General features: G+C 36.8%; 1 protein-coding gene across 3 annotated transcripts; it reads right to left on the bottom strand.

Moving 5' to 3' along the window:
* Positions 1-591: 591 nt before the first annotated feature.
* brsk1b (BR serine/threonine kinase 1b) lies at positions 592-24,005 on the bottom strand. Of its 3 annotated transcripts, none has more exons than XM_051888130.1 (19): positions 22,640-24,005; positions 20,883-20,977; positions 20,430-20,515; positions 20,127-20,267; positions 19,090-19,206; positions 18,976-19,009; positions 18,791-18,859; positions 18,441-18,587; positions 17,665-17,696; positions 17,038-17,202; positions 13,676-13,773; positions 11,757-11,907; positions 10,870-10,930; positions 9,794-10,400; positions 9,646-9,694; positions 7,733-7,856; positions 7,396-7,609; positions 7,225-7,314; positions 592-3,973 (listed from the first exon to the last, which is right to left on the bottom strand). In XM_051888130.1, exons 1-19 carry the CDS (start codon positions 22,725-22,727, stop codon positions 3,756-3,758), a joined length of 2,586 nt encoding a protein of 861 aa, XP_051744090.1. In that variant the 5' UTR covers positions 22,728-24,005; the 3' UTR covers positions 592-3,755. The 3 variants fall into 3 exon arrangements, with proteins under 3 accessions (XP_051744090.1, XP_051744091.1, XP_051744092.1); XM_051888131.1 differs by having other exon boundaries at positions 9,794-10,079; positions 22,640-24,003; XM_051888132.1 differs by lacking the exon at positions 20,430-20,515 and having other exon boundaries at positions 22,640-22,680.
* Between the last annotated feature and the right edge of the window lie 1,555 nt (positions 24,006-25,560).

The raw sequence follows: 25,560 nt of genomic DNA on the forward strand, positions 1-25,560 counted from the left end.
TCAAACTCAATGAGAGTTTGCCCTCTTGGTAAAAATGTAATAATAAACATATATACCACCATATAACTAATAAATAACAAGAATGATAATGCATTTCTTAAAGGGATAGTTCACCCAAAAATGAAAATTCTGTCATCATTCACTCACCCTCATGTTGTTACAAACCTGTATGAAATTCTTTCTTCTGCTGAACACAAAGAATGTTGGTAACCAGCCATTGACTTCATTAGTATTTTTTCCTACTATGGAAGTCAATGGCTACCATGTTTGATTACCAACATTCTTCAAAATATCTTCTTTTGGGTTCAGCAGGTTTGGAACAACATGAAAAAATGTTGACAGAATTTTCATTTTTGGGTGAACTATCCCTTTAAGAACTATGATATTATCTTCCTTATTGATTGAAGTGTGAGTATTGTTTTCTTTTCGTTTTATGTTCTTTGTATTTCAATGCAGTGTTGTTACTTTGCAATAAAAGGCAAGTTGCACAACAGAAAAGAAGGATGAAAAATTGGAATAGGTAAACAGAAAACTTAATAAAAATAAATAAATAAATAGATTAAGTTAATATAGAAAACGTAATGGCCGGAATAGTTTTTGTATTGTTTATTGTTCTTTATCACAGGCAATAATAGTGCACTTTCATTTTTTAAATTATAACACAGACATTTATTTTCTCATCATTATTTTTTCCCTCCAATTTAATGACTTGCATTTCTTATGAAAAAATGTTCCTACTGTGCGCAATGGGGAAGAAAGAGTACAGCTTTACAATCTTAAGAGGAGTAATCAGTTATGACGACAAAGATAATCAATAATCATCAGGTGAATATAGAATGGATAAAGAATGAAGATACGAGTAATATTTTCTGTTTACAATGAACAGAGATGGGGGGGGTGAGCATACATTGGGGGCAGGCAGGGCATATGTATATAATGAGAGAAGATGGAAGGGGTGGTCTAAAGTATAATTCTATGATTGGGGGGCAGGAGCAGGACGAGGTATATAATGTATGGTAAATAAGTGAAGACTAACAATACATATGAAATGTGATACGTGTGCTGTATGTGTGAGGCGAGTAACAAAAACAGAATATCATTCAGTGCATAATGTGAAGGGGAAGAGGAAGGGATGGACACACAGAGCAGGAAAGTGTTATGAACACAGAGAAAGTATGTGGAGTGTATTTCACATTCACTCAGAGCTGGTGTCCACACAGTCTGTATTTGCACACTCCCAGACTTACCCTGCCTGAGAACTAACAGAATTGAACATAGAACATCTTCAGGGTTTTGCTCTGGCATTTCCTCTGCCTCTGCAAGTGACCGGGCATGTTTGAGAGCGCGCATGCTGACCGTTTTGTATATGTGGACTTAAGGCATTTGGAGTGTACTAAAATAAGAACATACCCCTTATTATATCTAAAGAACAATGCTCCTAAACATTCAACAGTAGTGAAATATATTCAATGTGCTATTCAAAATCAATTCATGGTGATGCAGGAGCTGCTTGATGACTACACAGTTCGAAGCTCAGTGTATATGTATTCCGCTATGCTATTTTTGGGCAAGAGTGGACGTGATGGCTGCGGGATGGTGGCAGAGGTGGGACCAGAGCAAAACCTTGCTTTGCATTTAGTGCTCCTTGCGTCAGGAAAAGAGTGGACCAGAAGGTGGGAGAGAGAGAGTGGAGCATTATGGTCAGATTCTGGGCTTCAGGGCAGAGAGCCTCATTGGAAAAAGAGCTTTTAAGTGGATATTCAGGATCAGGTTCCCCTCATTCGTGAACATAATGAGCTAAAAAGCCCCACTGATCCTGAGTCTGCACTTAAAAGAGCACTTCACTGATCCCCATGGGTGGGCGAGGAAAGGGACAACTATTTGTTTGAATACAATTCTCTTTTTAGGACAGTGCATTCCAGTATCAAAGTCCAGTTATCATTCATTTTGTTTCATATTGTCAGTATTGAGAAGGAGAGTCTTCTTGTGTGTCTAAGTGTGTGTGTGTGCATGTGTGAAAAAAGACAGAATACTGCTCGCATTTCGTACGAAGGGCTGGCCCGGTACGCACGAGTCCGAAACTTTGGGCTCTTGTCTGGGTAACATTCTCAAAGATGGAGAGCGAACAGAGAGGGCCTCCTTCTCATTCCCTCTATTTTGTTCCTCTGTTTCCGTAAGGTTCACTTCAGTCTTTATGTTGTACATCCTTAAGGGTTTTGAAATCTTTTCCCTGTGGGAGACGTCCGAGGCATGGAGTCATTGCTTGGTGGATTGTTCAAAGTTGTTCTCCAGTTTACTCCTTTGTGAGTTTGCCTTTTTTTTAATTCAAAATGAAATGAAAATGAGATGAAGAAAATTAGGCTGTTGAAATGGTTTTTAGAATGACATTTGCAGCATACAAATACAAATAGGAAGTTGCTCATTTTTCCTCCCGTCATTTTGACTTGAGCAGCCTGAACACTAATAAATAAATAATTTAATAAATAAATAAATAAAAATAAATAAATGTGTCTTTAAATAAATCAATTAAAATGTAAATATTTATATTTTTGTTTTTTGACATTCACTTTTTTCATTTTGTTGATGGTAACATCTCACATCTCAGCTCAAAAAAATAATATAAATATAAAAGAGGACACAAAAAATGACCTTTTTGGACTTCCACTTATGGAAGTTCTACTAGGAATCAAATGAGAAGATAGTGGAGGCTAAAACATTTTCCTTCTCGTTGTCTCTTTATATGACAGAAGAGGAGTGACTGTGGCTATTTCGTTCCTCTTGTTCGGTCTCTGTGTGAACATGTCATAGGAAATCTAGATGCCTGCTCATCCCTCTGTGCCCTGATTAGTGAGTGGGGTGGATCTGAGATACTCTGAGAACTGCAATGACGTACAACAGCCTAATCTTTACAGTTTCCAACAGTATCTTCCAGTGGGCAGCTCTCCACTGCGTATCTGACGCTGAATGATTTTGGATCTACAACATAACACAGAGTTCAGGATCTACAACGATAAGTGTTTAACATAGCCTATATTTCCAACACTTAACATCTCACTAAAGGCATAATCCGACCTCAGCTCATATAGGACCATAGTAGCATTTTGGGTTGCAAAATTTAGATTCCCATTCTAAAAAAAATTAAAGAAAAAAATCCTACTCTTTTCTTTTACACAGTGTTTTAGAAATCCTTTTTTGTGCTCCATTTGGTGATAAGAATGAAGAACTTCCCACTTTTTTCCTATTCTGTTTGCTTTTCTCTACCTCAAGCAGCTGTGATTTTCTGATGGATCATTGCTTATGATAATGATTATGATTATGATAATGATGATGATAAGTTTGGGAGACATTCTTTCCTGTCCCACTTGGTGTTTGTTCCTCGGTTTGTATAGTTCATTGCCATAAGATCACTTGATATGACCATGGATGTCAAACTCCTTGTTTGTAGTGTACGAAATAATTTGTAGCTAGGGTTTATATTCAGCGATACATCTCGTTTTCACTTTTCAAATCATTTGTGATATTGAATTTTTTTTTTTTCTTCAGATGAATATTTGCATGTAAGAACACTTCCATGTGGATAGACTCCTGACTGTTCTGTCGCAGTTGGATCCCAGGGTTTCCGCAAGTGATGTGAAAATCAGGGCTGAGTATACCTGTTGTGTACTGTGCAGATGGACTTTGAGGGAGTCATGTCTGGGGGGAATCAAAGGAGGGGTTTGTCCCCACCTGCTCAACAGCTTGTCTGATTAGTTCACTTAGGGCTGAGACTGGGTCCCATTTGAGGAAAGGAGGCGAGTTTTATCCTTGCCAGACCCCTTCCTTTGTAGAACACTGGCACTACCGCCAATACTGCTCCCTTCTCCTCGATCGCTGCGTTCTGCTCGCTCACTGCGATCACCTCCGCTCTCCGAGCGATGAGAGTTCTGACGGGTCGGTGTGCTGGGTGGGCGAGACGAAAGCCCATTTTTCTCATCTGGGAAAAGAAAAGAAAACATCAGGGTGGGAGTGTGCTTTGTGGTTGAAAATATTTTAATTCAAATACAAATAAAAGTTGATTAATTTAATTAATTTTAATTTTAGTTTTAGATGTTGATACATGGTACACTACCAGTCAAAAGTTTGGAAACATTACTATTTTTAATGTTTTTGAACGAAGTCTCTTATGCTCATTAAGGCTGCATTTATTTCATAATAAATACAGAAAAAAACAATAATATTGTGAAATATTATTACAATTTAAAATTATGGTTTTCTTTTTTAATATACTTTAAAATATAATTTATTTCTGTGATGCAAAGCTGAATTGTCAGCATTATTACTCCAGTCTTCAGTGTCACATGATCCTTCAGAAATCAATAAATCCTGATTTATTATCAATGTTGGAAACAGTTGTGCTGCTTAATATTATTTTATAACCTGTGATTGTTAGGGTTATGTTATGTTTGGTGTTAGTTTTATTCCTGTGTGTTTGTTTCCTGTGCTTTAGTTCTGTGTCTTAATTGCATTCTAGTTAGTCTCCTTGGTTACTGATTACGTTCAGGTGTCTGTCATTATGTTCTCTGTGTATTTATACTCCCTGTGTCTTTCAGTTCATTGTTGGTTCTTGTCTTGGTAAGGTGTGTTTGCTGCTTCCTGTTGGCTGTATTCTAGTCTATGTTATTAAACCTTCGTGTTGGAATTACTATTATCTCCTTCATCGTCTGCTTCCCTGCAACTCACCGTAACAGTGATACTTTTTCAGAATTCTTTGATGAATAAAAAGTTTTTAAAAAATCAGCATTTATTTAAAATAGAAATCTTTTGTAACAATATACACTACCGTTCAAAAGTTTGGGGTCAGTAATTTTTTTTTCTTTTTTTTGAAAGAAATTAATACTTTTATTAAGCACGGATGTGTTGAATTGATAAAAAGTGATAAAGATAAAGGTAAAGATTTATATTGTTAGAAAAGATTTATATTGTTAGAAAAGATTTATATTTTGAATAAATGCTGTTCTTTTTAACCTTTTATTCATCAATGAATCCTGAAAAAAGTATCACAGGTTTCAAAAAAATATTAAGCAACACAACTGTTTTCAACATTGATAATAACTGAGTATAAAATCATAATATTAGAATGATTTCAGAAGGATCATGTGACACTGAAGACTGGAGTAATGATGCTGAAAATTCAGCTTTGCATCACAGAAATAAATTATATTTTAAAGTATATTAAAATAGAAAACCATAATTTTAAATTGTAATAATATTTCACAATATTATTGTTTTTTCTGTATTTATTATGAAATAAATGCAGCCTTAATGAGCATAAGAGACTTCGTTCAAAAACATTAAAAAGAATAATGTTTCCAAACTTTTGACGGGTAGTGTATATTATAAAAAGGTTTAACATTTCACTGATAGAAATTCAATTAAAAGGAAAGACCTAAAATCCAAACTAAAAATGGCCACAAATTAATTTTAGTTTTTGATACATGGTATATTATAAAACGTGAAACCTTCACATTTCGCCTGCATTATACATGAAAACATTTTTAAATGACACCAGTGGCCTGTTGCACAAAGCCGGTTTCAGTTTCTACCAAGGTAAGTTCAAGATTAGTTTGAGCAAACTCTGGTTTTTCGGGTTTATGAAGGTGGATTGGTTTTTAGCGGGGTTTGTTGCTATGGTAACTGACGTTACACGGCTAACCTGCTCCGGAGCAGGTTTTATTCTGGGTTAGAGATCGCAAACCCAAACTCGACCAATCAGCTGTAAGTAAAGTGACATGTATCTGATGCAATAAAGCCACTCCTCCTGTATCTCTCGATCCAAATTAAATCAGTTTATAGTGAAAACATTTTAGAGACAAAATTTCTCAACATTTGCTGTTAATTATTCATTATATTTATATTAAATAAATTAAAATTATGAATAATTCATGACATATTCATATAATTAGGCTGATTATATTAATTGACAATATTAAACTTTGCTTTTAAATTAAAATAAATATAATACATGCATAATATATAAAGCTTTTAAACAGATTAAGCTTACATGTATTCTTTTGAGCTCTTTGTGAAACTATATTAATTTTTTGGTCTATTTGTTTGATTCACATGCATTGATATAGTCAGATATTTTCTTTCAGCTGCCTTCTCAAACTTTCACTGCAACAGCAGTGTTTATTCCTTTGTAAATGCGTTTTATTTCATATTTTTCATAACGATCTCTTAATCTTCGGAAGCGACATGAATTGCGCGGCGCTCTCGCGAGAAGTGAATCCAAACTGACGTTCTCCTTGTTCCGTGTGATTGGCTGTTTGCCGCACGTGTCAGACTTTCAGGTGCACGCGCTTTGCAAACTCTGGATTAAACCTGAGTTGACAGAGAAAGTTTATACCGAGCGCTGTGCAACAGTTGAACCTGATTTAAACCAGGTTGGATTTATCTGGATTTGTCAACTGCAAACCTACTCTGAAACTCAGAGTTTGTTCAACTAGCTTCATGCAACAGGCCACAGTTAGCTGTCCCGGAAACAAAGCCTGACCCATCTGACCCGGTGTGAGAGACAGTTTTTACATCTGTGCCTGTGGGAGTATTAGTGGAGCTGGATGATGAAGAGTGGCTAATAGATTGGGATTCAGCAGAGTCACTTCCCACCCTTGCCCCCAACTTCCTGTTTTCATTTTGTTGTCACACCCTGCATCCCAATGTGCATACTATCCACCCTAAATAGTATTGAATATTACTAATGTCACATACTATTAAGGATGGATAGTATGGACGCTGGGATGCAGGGACAGTCATTGTTTCATTGATTAGTTCACAACTGTTTTATATTGAATTCCATTATCTTGTGTATATAATCCCTTCACTCCTCTCAGTTCATTGTCTTGTGTTGGTTGTGTTTAGAGCACACTGTTTCATTTTATTTTAGTGTTGGATGTCACTTTTTTGTTTTGTTTTAATAAAGTTAAGTTGTTTATACAATCTGCTACGCTCTAACACTATAACTGGCTGCCCTAAAATACTACAACTAAAAATAAAATAATAAATAAATAAACTGAAACTAGCACTGATAGAGTTAAAACTACTGCACATTAAAATGCAAAAATTGAATAAAATTAAATGGAGAAAAAAACTGAAGTAAAAATTAATCAAAATAAATGATTGTATACATTAAATGTTTTGTGAACGAGTGCATGTTTTTGGATGGAAGTGTAGGTGTGGAACATTCACCTGCAAGCGCCTGCACGGAGGGCTGGTCGTGTGTACTGAGAAGCTGAGCTTGAATGGTCTCTACCACTCTTTTAAACCTGCGACTAGGACCTGCAAAACAATATTATCATATTTGTAGAAATGACAGCATGTGCAGACACAAGACACAGGCTTTCTCATCTTTTTAAATACCTGATAACAGGGTGAAGGTGACGCTGTAAATGCCAGTCTCCCTCCTTCCCTCCCTGTCTCTGTCTTTCTCCCTCTCTCGTTCTCTCTCTCCTTCAGAGAAAGCGATGTCAACCTGAAATTTGACAGGCTTCTGGAAGACAGACGGACCTCCAGAGGACTTGTATTCTGCCCGGAAACTTGTCTGAGAGATCACACTGTGACTCAGGGAGGGAATCTAAAGGAGAACAGAGATGTACATCAAAGTTTGAATCTTCAAAAAAGAATGAACAAAGATTTTTGAACTGAAGAGGAAGATGAAGAGGAAAAGAAATACCTAACATACTAAAAAGATACTAACTGATAGAAAGGCATGGACAATGTCGGCCTTAATAGAGCTTAGTGGTTTGTCTCTGATCACCACAAAAATTTGCTCTTCCCTCTCCAGACTGATGAAATTTCCAAACCAAGACTTCTTTGCCAGCCTATAGCAAAAGATAAAAATATATGCAGATAAATACACATAACACATACAGTACACATTATTGCTACTGTTTCATGGCTCTCACTGTACACAGAATACACTTTATAGCATCAATAATGGATTTAGCTATTTGGTTATATAAGAGTGTTATCTTTAAAAAGACAGAAGCTAATTCTGCAAGTGCACAAATAATACTACCATCGTAAGTATTATCTGTCTTCATTCCTAGAATTATACACGTTCAGGGAAAAGTAGCCAAATATGCTGGAAAAGCATCAAAACAAACACATTGAATCACAGGAGCAGGTTGTTGCTGTATAAACACTGAACTTATGGTACATAGCACATGTGGATTTAAAGATGCACCAATATCAAAATTCATTGTCAAAACAAATGTCAAAATTCAACCGATTATAATGACTGATTTAAAAATCTATTTTGTCTAAATACATGTAAAATTAAACAAAAAACTAAAATCAGTCATTTTAAATTTCACAAGTGAATTTAAAATTCACAACATTGCAATGTATGCAGTGTTATTTTAGTGTTATTTATGTATTATAGTATGTATTAATATTCTGAATTGTGTATGTTTGAGCTGTTTTAACTGAAAGCAACTTGTACTGACATATCTTAAAATATGTCTGAGCCAGTGTTTTGTCTCAAGATGCACATCAGTAATGTTTTTTTTCTATTGAACGTTTATAAAAGCTACTTAAATGCTCTAAGTGAACAAAGGCCTAATCCTGGCTTAATCTAAGCCCTGTCTGTGAAACCGGGCCTTAGTGCTTCAACAAAAATATTTTATTTCAGTTAGTTGCCAAGGCAACATTTTTTAAGTTTTTCAGCGAATGTATATTTTTTATTTTACTTCTTCTTTATTTTAAAGAACGAAAACCATTTTTAATAGTTTTAGTTAACAATAGCAACACTGAGATTTGCTAAATATTACATTTAAAGGGTTAGTTCACCCAAAAATAAAAATTCTGTCATTAATTACTCACCCTCATGTCGTTTCACACCTGTAAGACCTTTGTTCATCTTCTGAACACAAATTAAGATATTTTTGATGAAATCTGATGGCTTTGCGAATCTTTTGTTTCGAATCAGTGGTTCGGAGCGTGAAAGTCACATGATTTCAGTAAACGAGGCTTCGTACATCATAAGTGTTTAGAAATTTCAATAGTTCACATGATACACACTCCGATACACACTTTGATATGCGCTCCGAACCACTGATTCAAAACAAAAGATTCGTAAAGCTTTGAAGCTTCACGAAGCAGTGTTTTGAAATTGCCCTTCACTAGATATTGTTGAATAAAGTCGTTATTTTGTTTATTTGGCACACAAAAAGTATTCTCATCGCTTCATAACATTAAGGTTGAACCACTGTAGTCACATGAACTGTTTTAAATATGTCTTTAGTAGCTTTCTGGGCATTGAAAGTGTTCATTATCTTGCTGTCAATGCAGGCCTCACTGAGCCATCGGATTTCATCATAAATATCTTAATGTGTGCTCCAAAGATGAACAAAGGTCTTACGGGTGTGAAACGACATCAGGGTGAGTAATTAATGACAGAATTTTCATTTTGGGGTGAACTAACCCTTTAAACTCTTTTTTGTATTAAAGATGTACTGTTCCATTATGGCAAAGGTAATCTTAAAGTAAAAATATGGGAAATGAGCATGAACAATATCCAACAATGGCTATACAACTAAATGAAAAAAAAACTGAAATATCAGCCAATAATTTTTTTTTTTTAAATTGTTTATTCCTCTAAACACTCACTCTGGGCTGGACTCTGGAGTTAAACTGGACATGTCTTCTGATGTAGGAACTATTGAAACAAACAAGAAAGTCAAAAATGTTACAGTGATGTTTGACTTTCAGTGATGTTTGATTGATTAACAATAATAAGATGTCGGTTAAAGCTCACCCTGTAGCCTTCGGCGGTGGAACCGTGGCGATCCTAGCAGGTTGTTTTTGAAGGAGTTGAGTCGTGTCCTCCAGTGGGCTGAACTACTGGCAGCCATTCCACCACTTCCCCCAGGACTGGAGGGCGGGGTTAGGGACAGGGAACCACCACCCACACCACCACCACCTCCTTCAGCTCGTGAGGAGGAAGAAGAGGAGGAGGAGGAGGGCGGGGTGGGTGGGGGGTGCTGGGGATGGTGCACAGGGGTCCCCAGAGGGGTGGGGAGTGGGGAGCCCTGTGGGGTGACCTGCGACACATGGGCAGAGTTAGGATAGATGGTCTTAGTGACAGACTTCAGGACAGAAGGAGCAGGGAAGAAGAAGCGAGGGATGGGGGACAGGAGCGGAGAGGGGGAAGGCGAAGGAGACGGAGGAGTCTGCAGGGGGAGGGACTTCATAGACTGCAGGTGGGGACGGTCAGAGGCTGCTTTTGAGGGCAGGGTCTGGGTTTTTTGGTCAGGCACACGTTGGGATGCCCGGGGTGTGGTGGAACTTCCTGCTTTGGGGTCTTTAGACTGGGCGGTGGAAGCAGAGGTGACTTCAGTTTGGCTGAAAGTGAAAACTGGGCTCTGACAGGTAGGAAGAGAAAGGATAGAAGGATGGAGAGGGAAAAAGGAATGGAGAGATGGACACAGCAATGGTCATGAGCGTTAATGAAAGCTATGGTATATGATTATTAACATTAGAATTCAACTGAGAAGAGTTAGGAAAATGATGCATAGCTCTTTAGTATGTGAAATCTAGTATAAATTAGTAAACAATAGTTAGGATGCAAAACTTGCAAGTTAAAACATGCTAAATATATTTGTGTGAGTGTGTGTGTGTGTGTGTGTGTGTGTGTGTGTCTTTGGTGTGAATAATGACTCCAGTATGAGGACAGTATGAGGTAGATGAACATAAAAAGAGCAACTGAATCCAATTCAGCTTTGCTATTCATATCACAATAACAACAACAAGCACAACACTTTTCACCATTGTAAACTGAGCACTGCATAGTGGTATTTTATCAGTATGGCCAACAAGTGTAGAGTAACTTACTCGAGGACTGCTGAGGGGACTGGATGAGAGACCAGTTGAAGCTCCGCTAACTGACCGGGACCTATCAGAACACCAGGACATATCAGTCAAACACCCCTTTATGTTCATGGATATGTTTGTTTACTTAGATATGCGCATTTCTAGTGTCAGTAAAAGTCTTAGCAACTGTGAAAGGAATTATTAACTTTACACCATTCTCTACAGACTTGCTTTCCACTCACTGATCTCTATTTATATATAGATAGTTTATATAATATTATCTATATAATCAAAGTTTTGTTTTCACCATGTTTTAAATGGACACTTCTTCCAATGTCACACAACACAGGTATCATCTACAATTCTAAGTTTCCCACTTCCCATGACTTTGCTTGGTCATTCATGTGCTGAGAACTCATTATTTTGACATTATTACAAGGGCACATGAGAGACAGGAAGGGGACACCACAAACAACATAAAACATTCTTTTCACAGAAGCCATGTCTCACTGACCAATCAGAGATTAATTTATTCACAACCAGTATCTAGCTTTTATGTGGTCAAAAAAACAACATGACAGAAAATATGAGATCGTAAGAAAAACTGCCCTTTACTGTTGCCATGATAGTTTTTTTTTTTTTAAATGACAGTAGAGGAATGTTATTTAATTTTAAACTTAATTTTGCTATTTCAGCACATTTATACTGGATTGTGTTTGATTACTGAATAAGGCACAAATTTGCACTAAAATATACACAAAAGTGGTGCAACTCATTTGTGAATTCGCACCGTAAGGTTTTACCTGCACATTTTTTTGGAAGCCACTTAAAGTTGACACATGTGGTACATCAAGCTTGACTTTCAGATGAAGGTTATTATAAAATCATCACAAACAGTTTGCATGTACCTCTGGCTATGTGCAGAGGTATCCAGTGCTCTGCGGGGAGGTGTTGGAGAGCCCTGGTCTGTCACACTCAGTACTTCCAGACTCTTTCTCTCCGGCCGACAGCGCCCATGACGGGTCAGCATGGGCGAGTCCACCCGCTTACGGGGAGGATCTGATTACACAACCACAACAACACACATACACCCACTGTAACACAAACATCTACTGTGTACACTTCATGAAGAAGTCACATTACAAACCTTACTATATCCAAGATGGAAATTTAAGGTTTGTTTTTTTATATATAACTATATATAAAATATACAACTGCAATGCAGCAGAGATTCTCTGTATTACAGTGTTAGGAGGGAAATTAGCATAGAAGCTGAAAAAGAAGTCCTTTTCAATGTGTAGATGAGAGAAGGAGCTTCTAAGCAACAGGGTAAATACTATCTGCATACAACATGGCTTATATGAGAGACGAGTCATGACATGACAGTGAGATGACAGACAGTAAGGTGTTATTAGTCAGGCAGTAGGGCTGCACGATTTGGAAAAAAAAAAGTCAGATTATTTTCTTAGACAAGATTCTGTCAGATTTGCACTGCTATCAAGGAGTATGTTTGATTCACTCTGTTATGGTTTGGTTCCTGCTTTCCTGTGTTCCCTTTACTTGTTTGTTTCCATGATTTTTGATTAGTTACGTACCTGTTTCTGTTCCAGTTAATTAGCTCACTCTGTGTGTATATATAGCCCTTATTTTCTGTTTATCCCTGTCCGTTTTCATTTCAGTGTTAAGTTGGTTGAGTGTATCTTGTTTTGTTTATATTGTTAAAATAAAGGAACTGCTGAATTAGATTGTGCCTCTCAACTCTCCTTGATGCAACCAACTTGACAACTGCAATATAATAAACATTTAACATCTTACAATTTGCTGCAGTTTAGATATTTAGGCAAAAAAATCATAAAGATTTAAAATCACAATGAAGTAGGGTGTGCAAAAACTACAAAATAACAAGTGAATTACTTTTTACATTTCTGCTTGGACTCTGCTCTGAAAAATAAATCTGAAATAGTTACTGTACACTTTAAGGGTTCACAATTTCATCAAAAGAACCAACTCAGACTCTTTCAGTTATCAAAAAAAAACCTATCCTCTTTGCTTTTCACATTGTACCAGAAACTTAAAGGGAAATACATCTTTTAGTGCTTTGCATTTACATTTTTTTTGTCCCAATTAATGTAAATAATAAATAATTATTATTATTAGCTTTTTATTTTAGAGTACAATAGTAATATTTGTATAGTTTTTTTTTTTTTTTTTGGTGGAAAACTGCGTCATGTTTGCATTTACATGAATGTAAAAAAAGTGGATCTGCCACTGTTCTCAGTGCACTTTATGGAGGATTTATTTAGATTATTTCAAATTTATTTCAAATTTTATTGTGATTAACTGTGCAGCCCTATCAGGGAGAGACATTCCTTTCAAACAATACGCCTCTTAATAAACAAAAGTTATGTCAGTAAATTGTAAACATGAAAAATCATGTCAGCATCGATGCCAGATTGACAACTTTTTCTCAGGAAGTCCCGCTCTGATCCAACCTGCAGCACCTGTTCTCCCACTCTCTACACTGCCCTAAAACAACCACGTGCTCCGACTGCCCTGTCAAGCTCTTAATGATGATGATTCTCCACCTTGAAGTCTCTTTTTAGTCCTGGTCTGGACTTGATCTGTTTATTTTGGGGAACAAGCCCTCAATATGTTACATTTACAAATCACTGACGTTTGCCTTAGAGCCCTTAAATGAAACTGGCTTACTTTCAGGCCTAAATCACCAGCATGCTTTCTAGGTTACCAACTATTCTCATGGTGTTCAATGACTAGATTTGAATGTTACAGCAACACACACAGACCTGAACTCCAAAAATTCACTCACCAATATCATTTCTAGGGGGAAGATGTTCATCTTCATAACTAGGGTAGCGCTCCTTTCTGTCCAACAGAAGGTAGTAGATCAACTTCTCCTGGTTTTCTCTGGGAAGGGAGAGATGCCAGTCAGAGGACCCAAATGATGTTCATTGTATCGACAAAAGCATTCTTTAAAATAATTTTTTCACAGAACAAAGCAAGTCATCCAGGATTGGAATGAGTGAGTGCATTTACATGCACGTCCGTAACACGATTATGCTTAATAAGCCAACAATGCACACGATCATGTAAACATGTTAACCTGTTTTAATTTATCGGAGTAAGGTCATAAACGGCTTAAGCATAAACTGATCATCACAGCTAGATTTTTGCCCCTTACGCTGATTTCGTGTAATGTAAACGCATGTAAACATGTAGCATGTAAACGCATTAACCTGCTTCCTGTCAGCTTATTGAAGTGCGCATGTGTGATATGTGACAGGAACATGTCTGTGCATTTAAGCATATCCAGACAGAGCGAGCATTTTGCAGTAGGCAGGAGGAAATTGCAAACTCTTAATATTGCAAACTCTTTCTTGACCCAAAAAATTATAAAAGTGCGTTCTCATCTCGGGCAGCAGCAGAAGAAGTGGTTCAGTCAAAATGCTGCATCTTTAACTGCATGAGAGGAGAATATATGAGCCTTAAGTTTCCCGCTGACATGTTGCAATACTCTTCTTCTGTTTTTAATGCTTTATTTAACATCACAACTGACATAACAAATGAATTACTCAGAGTCAGATACACAAATGATTAAATTTTAACGTCACCACCAGGAAATAAGTCACCTCTGATAAAAGATCACTCTAAATTTTAGAAATGTACATATAAAAATCACACAGTTAGCTAACAACGTATTAATTTTAGGCAGAAACAATGAGCTCATTGAAGTAATTATTTAAAGTTGTGAACATAATGATTACGATATATAGAAAATTTAGCACTGGTGCATGTTGTTTCAAAGTTTGCATCGTCTGAAGTCATCGCAGGAGTTAATTATTGAACTTAATTAAACTTATTGAACAAGGGGAAAAAAAATGTAGGACGGGACTTGATTTTGTCCATTGGGAATTGATTGGATCTCATGTGAGTGACAGGTTGTCCCACCATCACGCCTCAAAACCTCATCAGAGAAGAGATGTCGTTGCAAGAGGGAGGAGAAGTTAATTTGATTAAAGATTATGATGACACATGAATGTAAAAAGAATAATGATGTGAACGGATAAATCGTTTTTAATAAACAATGCAATAATACATAAGAAATAAGATTGGTGACTTTAAGATCTGTTTGATCTTGTTTGAAAACATGTTAAGGCTGACGTCACGCACCACACTTCCAGGTCCAAACGCTCTATCAGATGCCAAAAGAAAACAACAAACGGTGCTAATATACACTCACAATGTAATACTACCAAAAAATCTCCATACCAAAATCACAGATGGCCAGACAGTGATTCATCTTTTATAAATCTCTAAAATATTTGTGTCCGGGATGCTGTGAGCACAGAGACTGTTTTTAAAGGGTCATGAAACCCCAGAACACATTTTTTGAGCTGTGAACAGATATGTATAGGCTGCACATCATTGAAAACACTAAAGGTACTCATTCATTTTATTCATAAGTTGAAATTAGTTGTTTTTACATTTTTCAGAGTAATTTCTGTCTTCCGGTTTGAAAAGCGAAGTCAGAGCAACATCACTTTACGCAGGCGCTGCGTAATATCATTGCGCCTGCTGCACCCATGGTACGGCAGCAAAGTTCCTTGATTATTATGCCGGAATGAGAGTATAGTTCCTAGTCATATCGGCCTAGAAAATCACAACTTTTCATTTTCCGTCGGTCTTAGTACACGATGTAACTACAGAAGAGTCAAGTTTTAAATAGGAAAAATATTGAAAGTCTTTGGTCATTTTTTAACGAGATGCTAACGTTCTAATCAGATTCAATGAACTATGCTAAGCTATGCTAAAAGTGGTACCGCCAGACCCGGAGATCGGCTGAATGGATTCGAAAACGGTAAAACTCAACTGTTTAACTTTAGGGGAGTTGGAAAATGAGCCTATTTTTAAAAAAAGTGGAGTGTTCCTTTAAGGCCAGGTCAAATATGCTGACGTCAACAGTTTCGAGCGGTTCTCTGCATTTATTCATGACAAAAAGCACATTCAATTCAATCACCGCGCTGTAGTATGCATAAGATTATAATTGCGGTCCTCTTTTTCTTAGTGCTAAAACACAAAAATGCGTTTTTGGTGCATGTGGATTGTTTTGCTGTGATCTACCGGCACAAATGGAAAATATGTTCGCATGAGATCGCATTACAGCAGAGAATTCAAATGTCACAAAAGTGCTGTTCATTCACCTCTGCGTTCAGACACGCGAGCCGTGTGTATGTTTCCCTCAGCACAGATAGCACACGAGTGTTGTTTGTATTTTGTCTGCGATGCGGTCAGAACTGGAGTTTGAAACGATTGTTATGATATACACGCGGAGCGCGCATATGATCAGTTTTAGCGCGGAGCTCTGCGATGAGTTTAACAACACTAGCCACGTGGATTATAGATCATATACAAAATAAAGTATGTGTGTTTAAAGTTTTTATAGACGTATTTCACACACTCTCCTGCACCAAACATGAACCAGCACAGTGTATGCACACATATTTCATCATGTCGTCTTCAAATTAAATATATGTACAAACTGGACACTGATACAGTGGTGTGAACGTGATGACACGATTATTCTAATAGACAAAAGACTGATTTAGATCGAAAATTCAAAGAAAAATGGACAAAAAAAGTAACTATGTCTTTATTCTTTCTGTGTTAAACTATGCGTCGTTTATCATGAGACTGTAGTGCTCATAAACATAATGAAAATATTATTAGCCCTTTTAAATATTCTTGCACATCTCTCCCTTGTGCTTGTGAGTTTGTTGTCATTTTTCTCCGTGCTCATATATTAACATTCATTATTCTGTATAATGAGTGTGTTGTAGATCTGTGTTTCATTGGTTGTTCTCTCCCCTCTTCCCCCCCTTTACACTCCCACTTTTCCAGAGCTTTACACGCCCATTTTCACAGAGTTTTCCAGCTCAGAGGTGTGAACGACCAGGCTAAAACAGGGGGGGGGTTTCATGACCCTTTAATAAGTTTTTAATGCATAGCTTAAATGTCTAATATGAATAAATAGTGTTCATAAGAATACTATAATGAGATAGTATTCTCAAGTGAAACAAGTTGGACCCGGAAACGTCACAACTTAACAAGCGGATTCTTTTCTGAATGACAATCTGAAATGTCTTGAGCACAGACACAGATGTTCAGACTCACTCTTCACACTGCAGGTCTCTGGTAAGCTTGACACGGTCTCTGAAGCAGCCCAAGGAATGCATGCTCTCCAGAACATCAGGGTCCAGATCTGTAAGAGACAGAATCCTCTTCACACACACGCGCCTCGGGGGTGGCTGCTCTGGACATGGCTCATTCCTGCCCCCTCTGAGACAGAAAAACACACAAACAAACCAATGTGGAGTACACATTAGATGCAACAACACAAAAAAAGAAAATCTGATTTTAATGGACTAGTCCTGTGGAACGTAGAAGAATTTTTGCAGACAGAGAAAAGACCAGAAAAGTGGTTCTTATGACTTGTACGCTATATATTCCAGATCTTCAGAAGACATATGACAGCTTTGTGTGAAGAGATCCAAATTTAAGTTATTTCTGCTCCTAAATATGGCAATGACGTTTAATTAAAAGCAATGTAAATTCAGACTGTTACACAAAACATTGTGGAGCTTGACAAACATACTATAAACTGTTGATGTGTGAACAAAAGCTGCTCAAAGATTTTTCAATTCTGCTTTTGTATTCGATGGGGAAAAAACTGCAAATGGTGAGAAATTATGTCAGAATTTTCTTTTGTGAACCATTCAAGAAAGCTCACACGATACTTACTGATACCAGGGGTGCTTTTGTATTTCTTCCAACTGAGAAAAGAAAAAAAACAAGAATTATCATAAATATGCCTTGGCAGTACACTAAGAAATGAATACTTTTATTGACAAGAATGCATTAAACTGATCAAAAGTGACAGTATAAAGACATTCATAATGTTACAAATGATTTTTATTTAAAATAAATGCTGTTCTTTTGAACTTTCAATTCGTCCTAACAAATATGTATCACAGTCTCCACAACAATATTAAGCAACTGTTTTCAACATTGATATATATTTTTCAGCCGCTGAAAATGGTTTTTGGCTGAAAGAGAAAAAATGACGCTACCCTCTCATTCACTGATCCACTCCAAGCTACGCTCTGCTCACATGCTCTGATAATAATAGATTTGCAGGACTATACCTTATTTGGATAATTGGTCAAAAAATAAATCTGTTAAATCTGATTCTGTTGCATAGAACTGAATGAAGAATAATATATTGATATTTAATATTAATATATTTTCTGTCCAATTTTAGTTTTATTTTATTTATTGGCTTGTACTTTTTAAATTCAGATTCAATAAAATTATGGAAATTAATTAAAAAGTTTAATATTAATACAATTATACAAAAAAAACTAATTTAATATAAGAAATAAATAATTATTGAAAAATTTATTTTCGGTTTCGTTTCCGGTTTTCAGCCAAGTGCATCCAGAATTTTCATTTTGGTGCAACCCTATTGAATACATACTTATATATAAAAAGAGGTGCATTGTGTGCATGTTCTATACCGTGAGGCGTTTCTCAGGGTTGACCTCAATCATGCCACGGAGGAGAGCCTGGCAGTCTGGAGGAATGAAGTGAGGCATGTGAAATACTCCACTCTTCACCTTCTCCAACAGCTGACGCAGGTTATCATGGTCAAAGGGCAACGCTCCCTGTGAGGTGAGATGTTACAATTCACACACATTTCTGAGTGCAACTGAGAGCTAGCAATTTTAAGACACTTATTTTACTTATAAAACATTTATTTCCTTAAACACTAACATTTTAATAAGTTGCTAAGGGCAGGTAAAGAAAGTTTTTAAAAGTGGGAGAATTATCAAAAAATGACAAATATAACATGCAGCAAGCTTCTTACCACCAACAAAGCAAAGAGAATAACCCCACAGCTCCATACATCTGCCCGGCGTCCATCGTATTTCTCTCCCTGTAAATACAAAAACATTATGTACAAATACGCACTGGCTGTTTTGTTAGATTTGAATATATGAGACTTATACAATAAAGTATATGGTGCTTATGCTCTAAGAGCATCATCCTTACCCTGATGACCTCAGGACATGCATAATGGGGTGATCTGAAGATACATAATGCGGAGAATTAATACTTCACCTTCAATAGCACAGAATTAAAAGCACATAAATACAAACTACTGACCCACAGCTGGTCTCCAGCAGGCTGTCCCCAACCTGTAGGGAGGCCATGCCAAAGTCAGCAATCCTGATATTATTCTTCTCATCCAGCAGGAGGTTTTCAGGTTTAAGATCTCTGTGGCTGATAAATAAAGGACGTAATGACAGCATTGTAATATATTTTTGTATACTGTAATGTTCTTCCTAAAGTATCTGAAACCAGAGTTCCTTTACAGAAAAAGAATGAGCTATTTATTGTATTGTATACTTTGCAGTATGTTACAAGAATAAATTACACAATTTTGTACTACGTTTTCATATTATTTATTTGTTTGTTTGTTTATTTAATATAAGAGGATACTCAACATACAAAAAAATAAACCTTGGAAACTATCAATACAACCGTTCAAAAGTTTTGTTTTTGAAAAAAGTCTCTTATGCTTGTCTGCATTTATTTGGTCAAAACAGTAATATTGTAGAATATTATTCCATTTTAAATGTCTGTTTTCTATTTTAATATATTTTAAAATGTAATTTATTGCTGTGATGCAAACCTGAAAATTTAGTATCATTACTCCAGTCTTCAGTGTCACATGATCCTTCAGAAATCATTCTAATATGCTGATTTGCTGCTCAAGACATGTTTCTTATGTTTCTTATTTGAAAACAGTTGAGATGCTTAATATTTTTGTGGAACTCATAATATATTTCTTCAGGATTATTTGAAATAAAAATCTTTTGTAACATTATAAATGTCATTACTGTCACTTTTGATCAATTTAATGCATCTTTGGTGATTAAAAGTATAAATTTGGAAAAAAAACAACATACTGAGCCCAATATTTGAACGGCAGAATATCTGTACATATATGGAAATAATGCTAGTCAACTTAGTCTTCTTCACTTGGCTGCAAGTTCTCATCTCAACACACAACCACATTGTCTTAAAGTCGCAACACTTGCTACAGAATGCTGATTATGCAAAAATGTTATGAAAAAATATGCCTATAAAGGAACTTGTGTATGCAGCACATCAAATAAAAAGTAAAAAGTGACATTTACCATATAGAGTGACTGTGACAGAAGTCTAGAGCAGATATGATTTGTCTGAAGAACTTTCGAGCTTCTTTAGGGGTCAATCTGCCTTTCTTTACCAGGTAGTCAAATAGCTCCCCACCAGATACATGTTCCAGCACTAGATACCTGAGAGAAAGACATTTATGAAACACATGAACAGAGATAGATGCACATGAACTGGTCAACACGAGCACACCTCCAGAGAACGCAGGACATAAGTCTAGAGAAGACAAGACAAGACAAGACCAGGCATGCTTCAGATGTGTGGAGAAACAGAGCAGTACTTACAGATATTTGTTATTCTCGTACACATCATACAGTTTTAGGACATGAGGGTGCTCTATTAGTTTAAGAATAGCTATCTCTCTCTCCACCTGCAGAAACGGGGAGAGCGAGGGACATTGAATGAGAGTTGAAGAGAGAAAAGGAGCAACTTTAATGTACCAAAACACCAAGCAAAGATGATCACTATTAGATGTGAACTAATAGTCAATATTTTAGCAATACAGTCTGACAGTACACAGTAGACATGGACAAAAACGACTGAACAAGGAGAGTCTTGCATTTCTTTAGTACAGAACATAAGGGCAGATGCAGTATAAACTGTGGTTAATAAAGCAGTTGGAGTTATGCAGCTGCTGTGTTATTATTGAAGACCTACTGTAAACAAGAAAATGGACTGGGAAAAGTCTGGGAAATTTTAAAAATTGTAGTTGTAAATTCTTTGCATGCAAGACTTACTTTCATAAGAACAGACTCTGATAGCTTTTCTCTGTTAACTATTTTTATGGCCACCTTCTGTCCTGTGATACAGTGAACTCCTAACTTCACCAGACCTGCAAGAGGAACACAGATGGTCATTCTTCATTAGATGCATCCTAAAAGCGGACAACATTAAAATACAGATGAGATTTCAGAAACTGAAAAGTAGGCAGTGTATAATAGCAACATTCAGACTGCTCACTGCACAATTTTGTGTAATTTACAATGCAGTAATTTCAAAAATGCAGTACTACCAAAAACACTATTGATATCCAAAAAACACTAGTATATACTGTTTATATATGCAATATATCATTAATGGACACCCTCTTTTACTTGCCAAAAAATAGTCTACTTCTTAATGCATATAGATTTACAGTATATCACTCTTGTGCACATTCACATTCAGTTTACAATGTACTGACACTATAGCCTTTGAATTCAGAACAGATCTGTGGCAACTAGCCATTGTTATTGCTCAAAACTAACTAGTATCCAGGTTTACATGACTACACTGTAATAATTTTTGGTTTAACTTAAAAAGTAAGTTACCTGGTTGCCTTAAAATTTTGAGTTCATTGAAATTAAAATTTTGAGTTGATACAATGAAGGCGATTGGTTTAATCAACAGAAACTCAAAATATTATGTTATCTGAACCACATTAATTATTGAAGTTGATTTGACAAAAGACATATTTTTGTCATAACAAATCATGAAAATTATTTTTACAGTGTAGTAGTGACTGGAATTTTTTACTATTAACTTTTAATGCTAGTATACTATAAATACTTATTTGAATTTCTTTAATAGTTACATTTCCTAGTTCATTGTTACTGGTAACAAAAAAAATTGCAATTTGTTACAAATTCATTTTAAGTTTTAAAATTCAAGTTTTCTTAGTACTTAATGATTAGGCACTACCTATTTATTAAACACTGGTATGTGTTACTTGTTTAATTTAACTAAAGTAGATGACTATTCATTACCTAGAACAGGGGAGGGAAATGTTGTACAACAATTTGGATAGTTACTAATTTCTCATAAATGCATACTAGTATCAATTAAATTTGCACTAGATAAAAGTACTAGAACAAACATACTAACTACTAGAATAGTAACTAGTAATTACTAGAATCTATTTAACAGTTACTAGTAAAACTGGATATTAGACAGAAGTGAATATTTGAACCACAGATTCCCATAGAATTTAACTGCAAAAATGTGCAATTTGTTACAAGTAACAAAGGAATATATCTGTCTCTAATAGGATAGTACAAATATAATAAGAACTAGTAACAGTGAACAGATAAGTGTGGGATAAGTACTAGCATAATAGAACTATCTAGAATAAATAGTAGGGAAATTGAATATAGTCACTATTGGATAACAAAAGTAAGCACTAGTGACAAGAACAGATACTGTTGAGTTTTAACAAATTAATGAGAAAACAAGCTTTCAGTCACATTCAGGCATTGAAACAATACAAATGAATCACTACCACATGAATAAGATAAAACAATCTTCCTCCCTCAAACACTGCCCTTATACTGTCAGTTGTATGTGCGCCTCATTTCATTTCATCAGCTGAAATACCCCTGCACACACATTAGCCGCTTTGCTTACTACCGATCAACCTTTCAATAGATTAATTCTTGAATGAGACGCGCGAAGTAGAGCAGAATTTATTCCAATGCATTAACTGAGTGCTAATATCCCAAAGAGGAAATGCTCTTACCTGTCTGGCCCTTCCCCAGCGTCTTTTCCAGTCGGTAGGGCCCGACATACTGAGCTGCCTGACTCCCCGACAACTCCTTACTGGACATTTCGTTCGACAGCGATGTTGTGTCACAATATAAGGGGGTAAATCAGTGTATTTTCACAATGTATCCACTGGTGCCTGTCCTGCTCACGTAATAGCTCCGCCGTACAGACATCACAGACGGTGAGCGATGACACAGGGATGCTGAGGCGTGATGTCAGTGCCGTGGCCTACTCCCAAACATCTGCCGTCTCCTTAAAGTTGCTGGAAATCGATCGCTAACATTTTCCGTTCGAAAATATCAAAAATAAACAAGGGGTGCGCGACCAGCCGAGCCTATATGCCAAATTACAGCTGTTATTGCGATTTACGCGGCCTGTGGTGTCTGTTGGAAGAATGATAAGGGGACACGATTAAATCTGTCAGTATATGGGCTAACACTAAATGACTACATCAGATAATAGCTGTGAGCAACAGTACAATGATTATGAATATTGAAGACAGATAAAGATAACGGGATTATTAGATAGCCTGGTTCGGTCATCTGTTTATATTCGCCGGTATTTTCTTATCTTCAAGAAATATGTTTATGAGGCATCCCGTTAAAGTCAAACTGGAAGTGACCTATTTATTAAAAACTTGGCCACATCTATCCTGCGAAAGAGCCGCACATCCGGTTTGTGACACCTTACACGTATTATTCTGTCTAAGATTTAGTGTCTCCTTCTTTTGTCAACGACCCTTGAAAGTGTTTCGTCTTATTTGAATCAATGTGTGGATGTGAAGGATGAGCCTGATATAAACTACGGTCTCTTCCAGGCCTCACATCCGGAAATATGGGAGAATTGCACGGGAGAAAACAGCCACCCTTTCGCGAAAGAAAGCCTCAGTGTCTTCCGTCACATGAATCCGCCTATTAATCCACAGTGCGCGTGTCAAGTGTACATTGCGCTATTGTAAGATCTAGTGTTTGCCCAGAAATCCCTTGCTTTATGCGTACGGAACACATTCCTGGTCAAAAAACAAGCATCTTTAACTAGCGTAGGAGCCTCCTCTCCCCCTCCCTCCCGCTCGCGCTGGCTATGTGCATATCACAGCATCTTCTCGCGCTCTCCTCCCGTCGCCTCGGCTACCGCGCGTGGACTCATTCTCTCGAGTTTGAGTTACAGTCGCTTGAAACCGCCTGGCTTTAATCCGTTCGCCTCGGTTGCCTTGAGACCGCAGGGATAGCAGACCCTCTGTCAGTGGGGCCTTTCTCTGTTTTCTAGCTCTCACTCTCCCTGTATTCCTTTTCCCCATCCGACACGAGCAGCATCAGCATCCGGGTTCTGCGCTACTTGCGTCCCCTCCCTTTCGCGACTCCCATCGAATATGCTCGTCATAGACCCCCACCCCATTTCCGCCCGAGAGCACGTCCCTCACATTATTGAACCCATTCCGCACATTATTGTCATTGGACACACCTGTCAATTTTTTGATAGGCTAGATAAATGTTTTCATATCATTTGTTTTAATATTTATGGATTAGCTGTCTAATCCCCCCACCCCCCAAATACAATCACAGTCCTACAGGAATATCCATCTTTATACGATAGTTCTTAACCTTATGTATTTAGCAGACTCTTATATCCAAAGAGGCTTGCAATAGAGGGACATAATTCGTCACAGAGCCAACAACAATCACAGTAGGTTGTCAGGTTCACAGTACACAATGTCAGGTTTAAGAAAGCTAGATTAGGAAACTATGTTCTCTCCTATAAAACAATAGTTGTTGAGGTGTTTTAGCTGGCCAGAAGCTTGCACCATCTTGCGCAAGAAACAAACCAGCTAGCTTTTGAAACATTGTGACAGCTAATGACCAGCTTAAAACTATTTGCATGTTCCATACAACCATTTTATACTGGATAGGCCTTGAAATAGAAAGAAATACTACATGGGCAAAACTACTTTTTTATTGCTAAAATTAAAGCACCATCCTGTGTTCAAGATGTGAACACAAGGTGGCAGTAGAGACAAAGACATAGGGCGTGTTCTGCAGGCAAGAGATTATTGAAAATATCTCCCAAGAACCTAATGCGCATGTATTTTAGTTTTTTATTATTATTATTATTATTTTTATTTATTTTTTTTTAAATTAATTTTACCCAGAAATATGTCAGCGAAGAGTATCTTCTAGTACTAGATAATGCCTGTAGTCTTTGGTACAGACACCAGGGGGCAATGGTCTAGCTCTTTTGATCTCTTATTTAAGATATTTATTACACAAGTGAAGCTGTATTGTGTAGGCTATATGTGAACCTCAATATATTTTGCATGTTGTGTCAGGTCAGTGGTGCACATTTGAAAGTTGTCACATCTGACTAGATTCAAGGTTTCTGACAGACTACTGTTGTCTGATTGAGATCAGAAAGTGATTCCGGCAGGATTTACCTGGACATTCAACTCACTCAGCACTTTCATATAGCCTGTTCCCTCACACAAATCTTCTCAAGGTCAAACACATTCACTGATTGCATTTTAGCGTCTTTGTTTCCATAGCGACGGTCACGGAGATAAAGTGCCGTAAACCCGAGCTTTTTTTAAACATGTCGTGCTGAAGTCCGTCTGTTAATCGCAAAAGGCTCTCTAAATATAGCGCTGAATGTAGAAAAAAAGTTATCAATGGGTCTGTACCGTAATGATGATTAGACATTAACTTCGGCGAAGTTTGCCCAAAAGCAATTTTTGCTCACGGACGGGACTGCGGCCGCTGTCACTCGTGCTGTTAAAGCGTATGATAGGCATATTATTTGTTTGTTTTAAAATTTGGATAATCTATTAATATAATATAACATATTATAGTTTATTTAGCTAAAATGGGACAAAAATGGCAATGTAGAGTCCTAATTTAAGTAGGC

Source organism: Ctenopharyngodon idella, chromosome 3 (genome assembly GCF_019924925.1).
Source record: "Ctenopharyngodon idella isolate HZGC_01 chromosome 3, HZGC01, whole genome shotgun sequence".
Taxonomy (NCBI): Eukaryota; Metazoa; Chordata; class Actinopteri; order Cypriniformes; family Xenocyprididae; genus Ctenopharyngodon; species Ctenopharyngodon idella.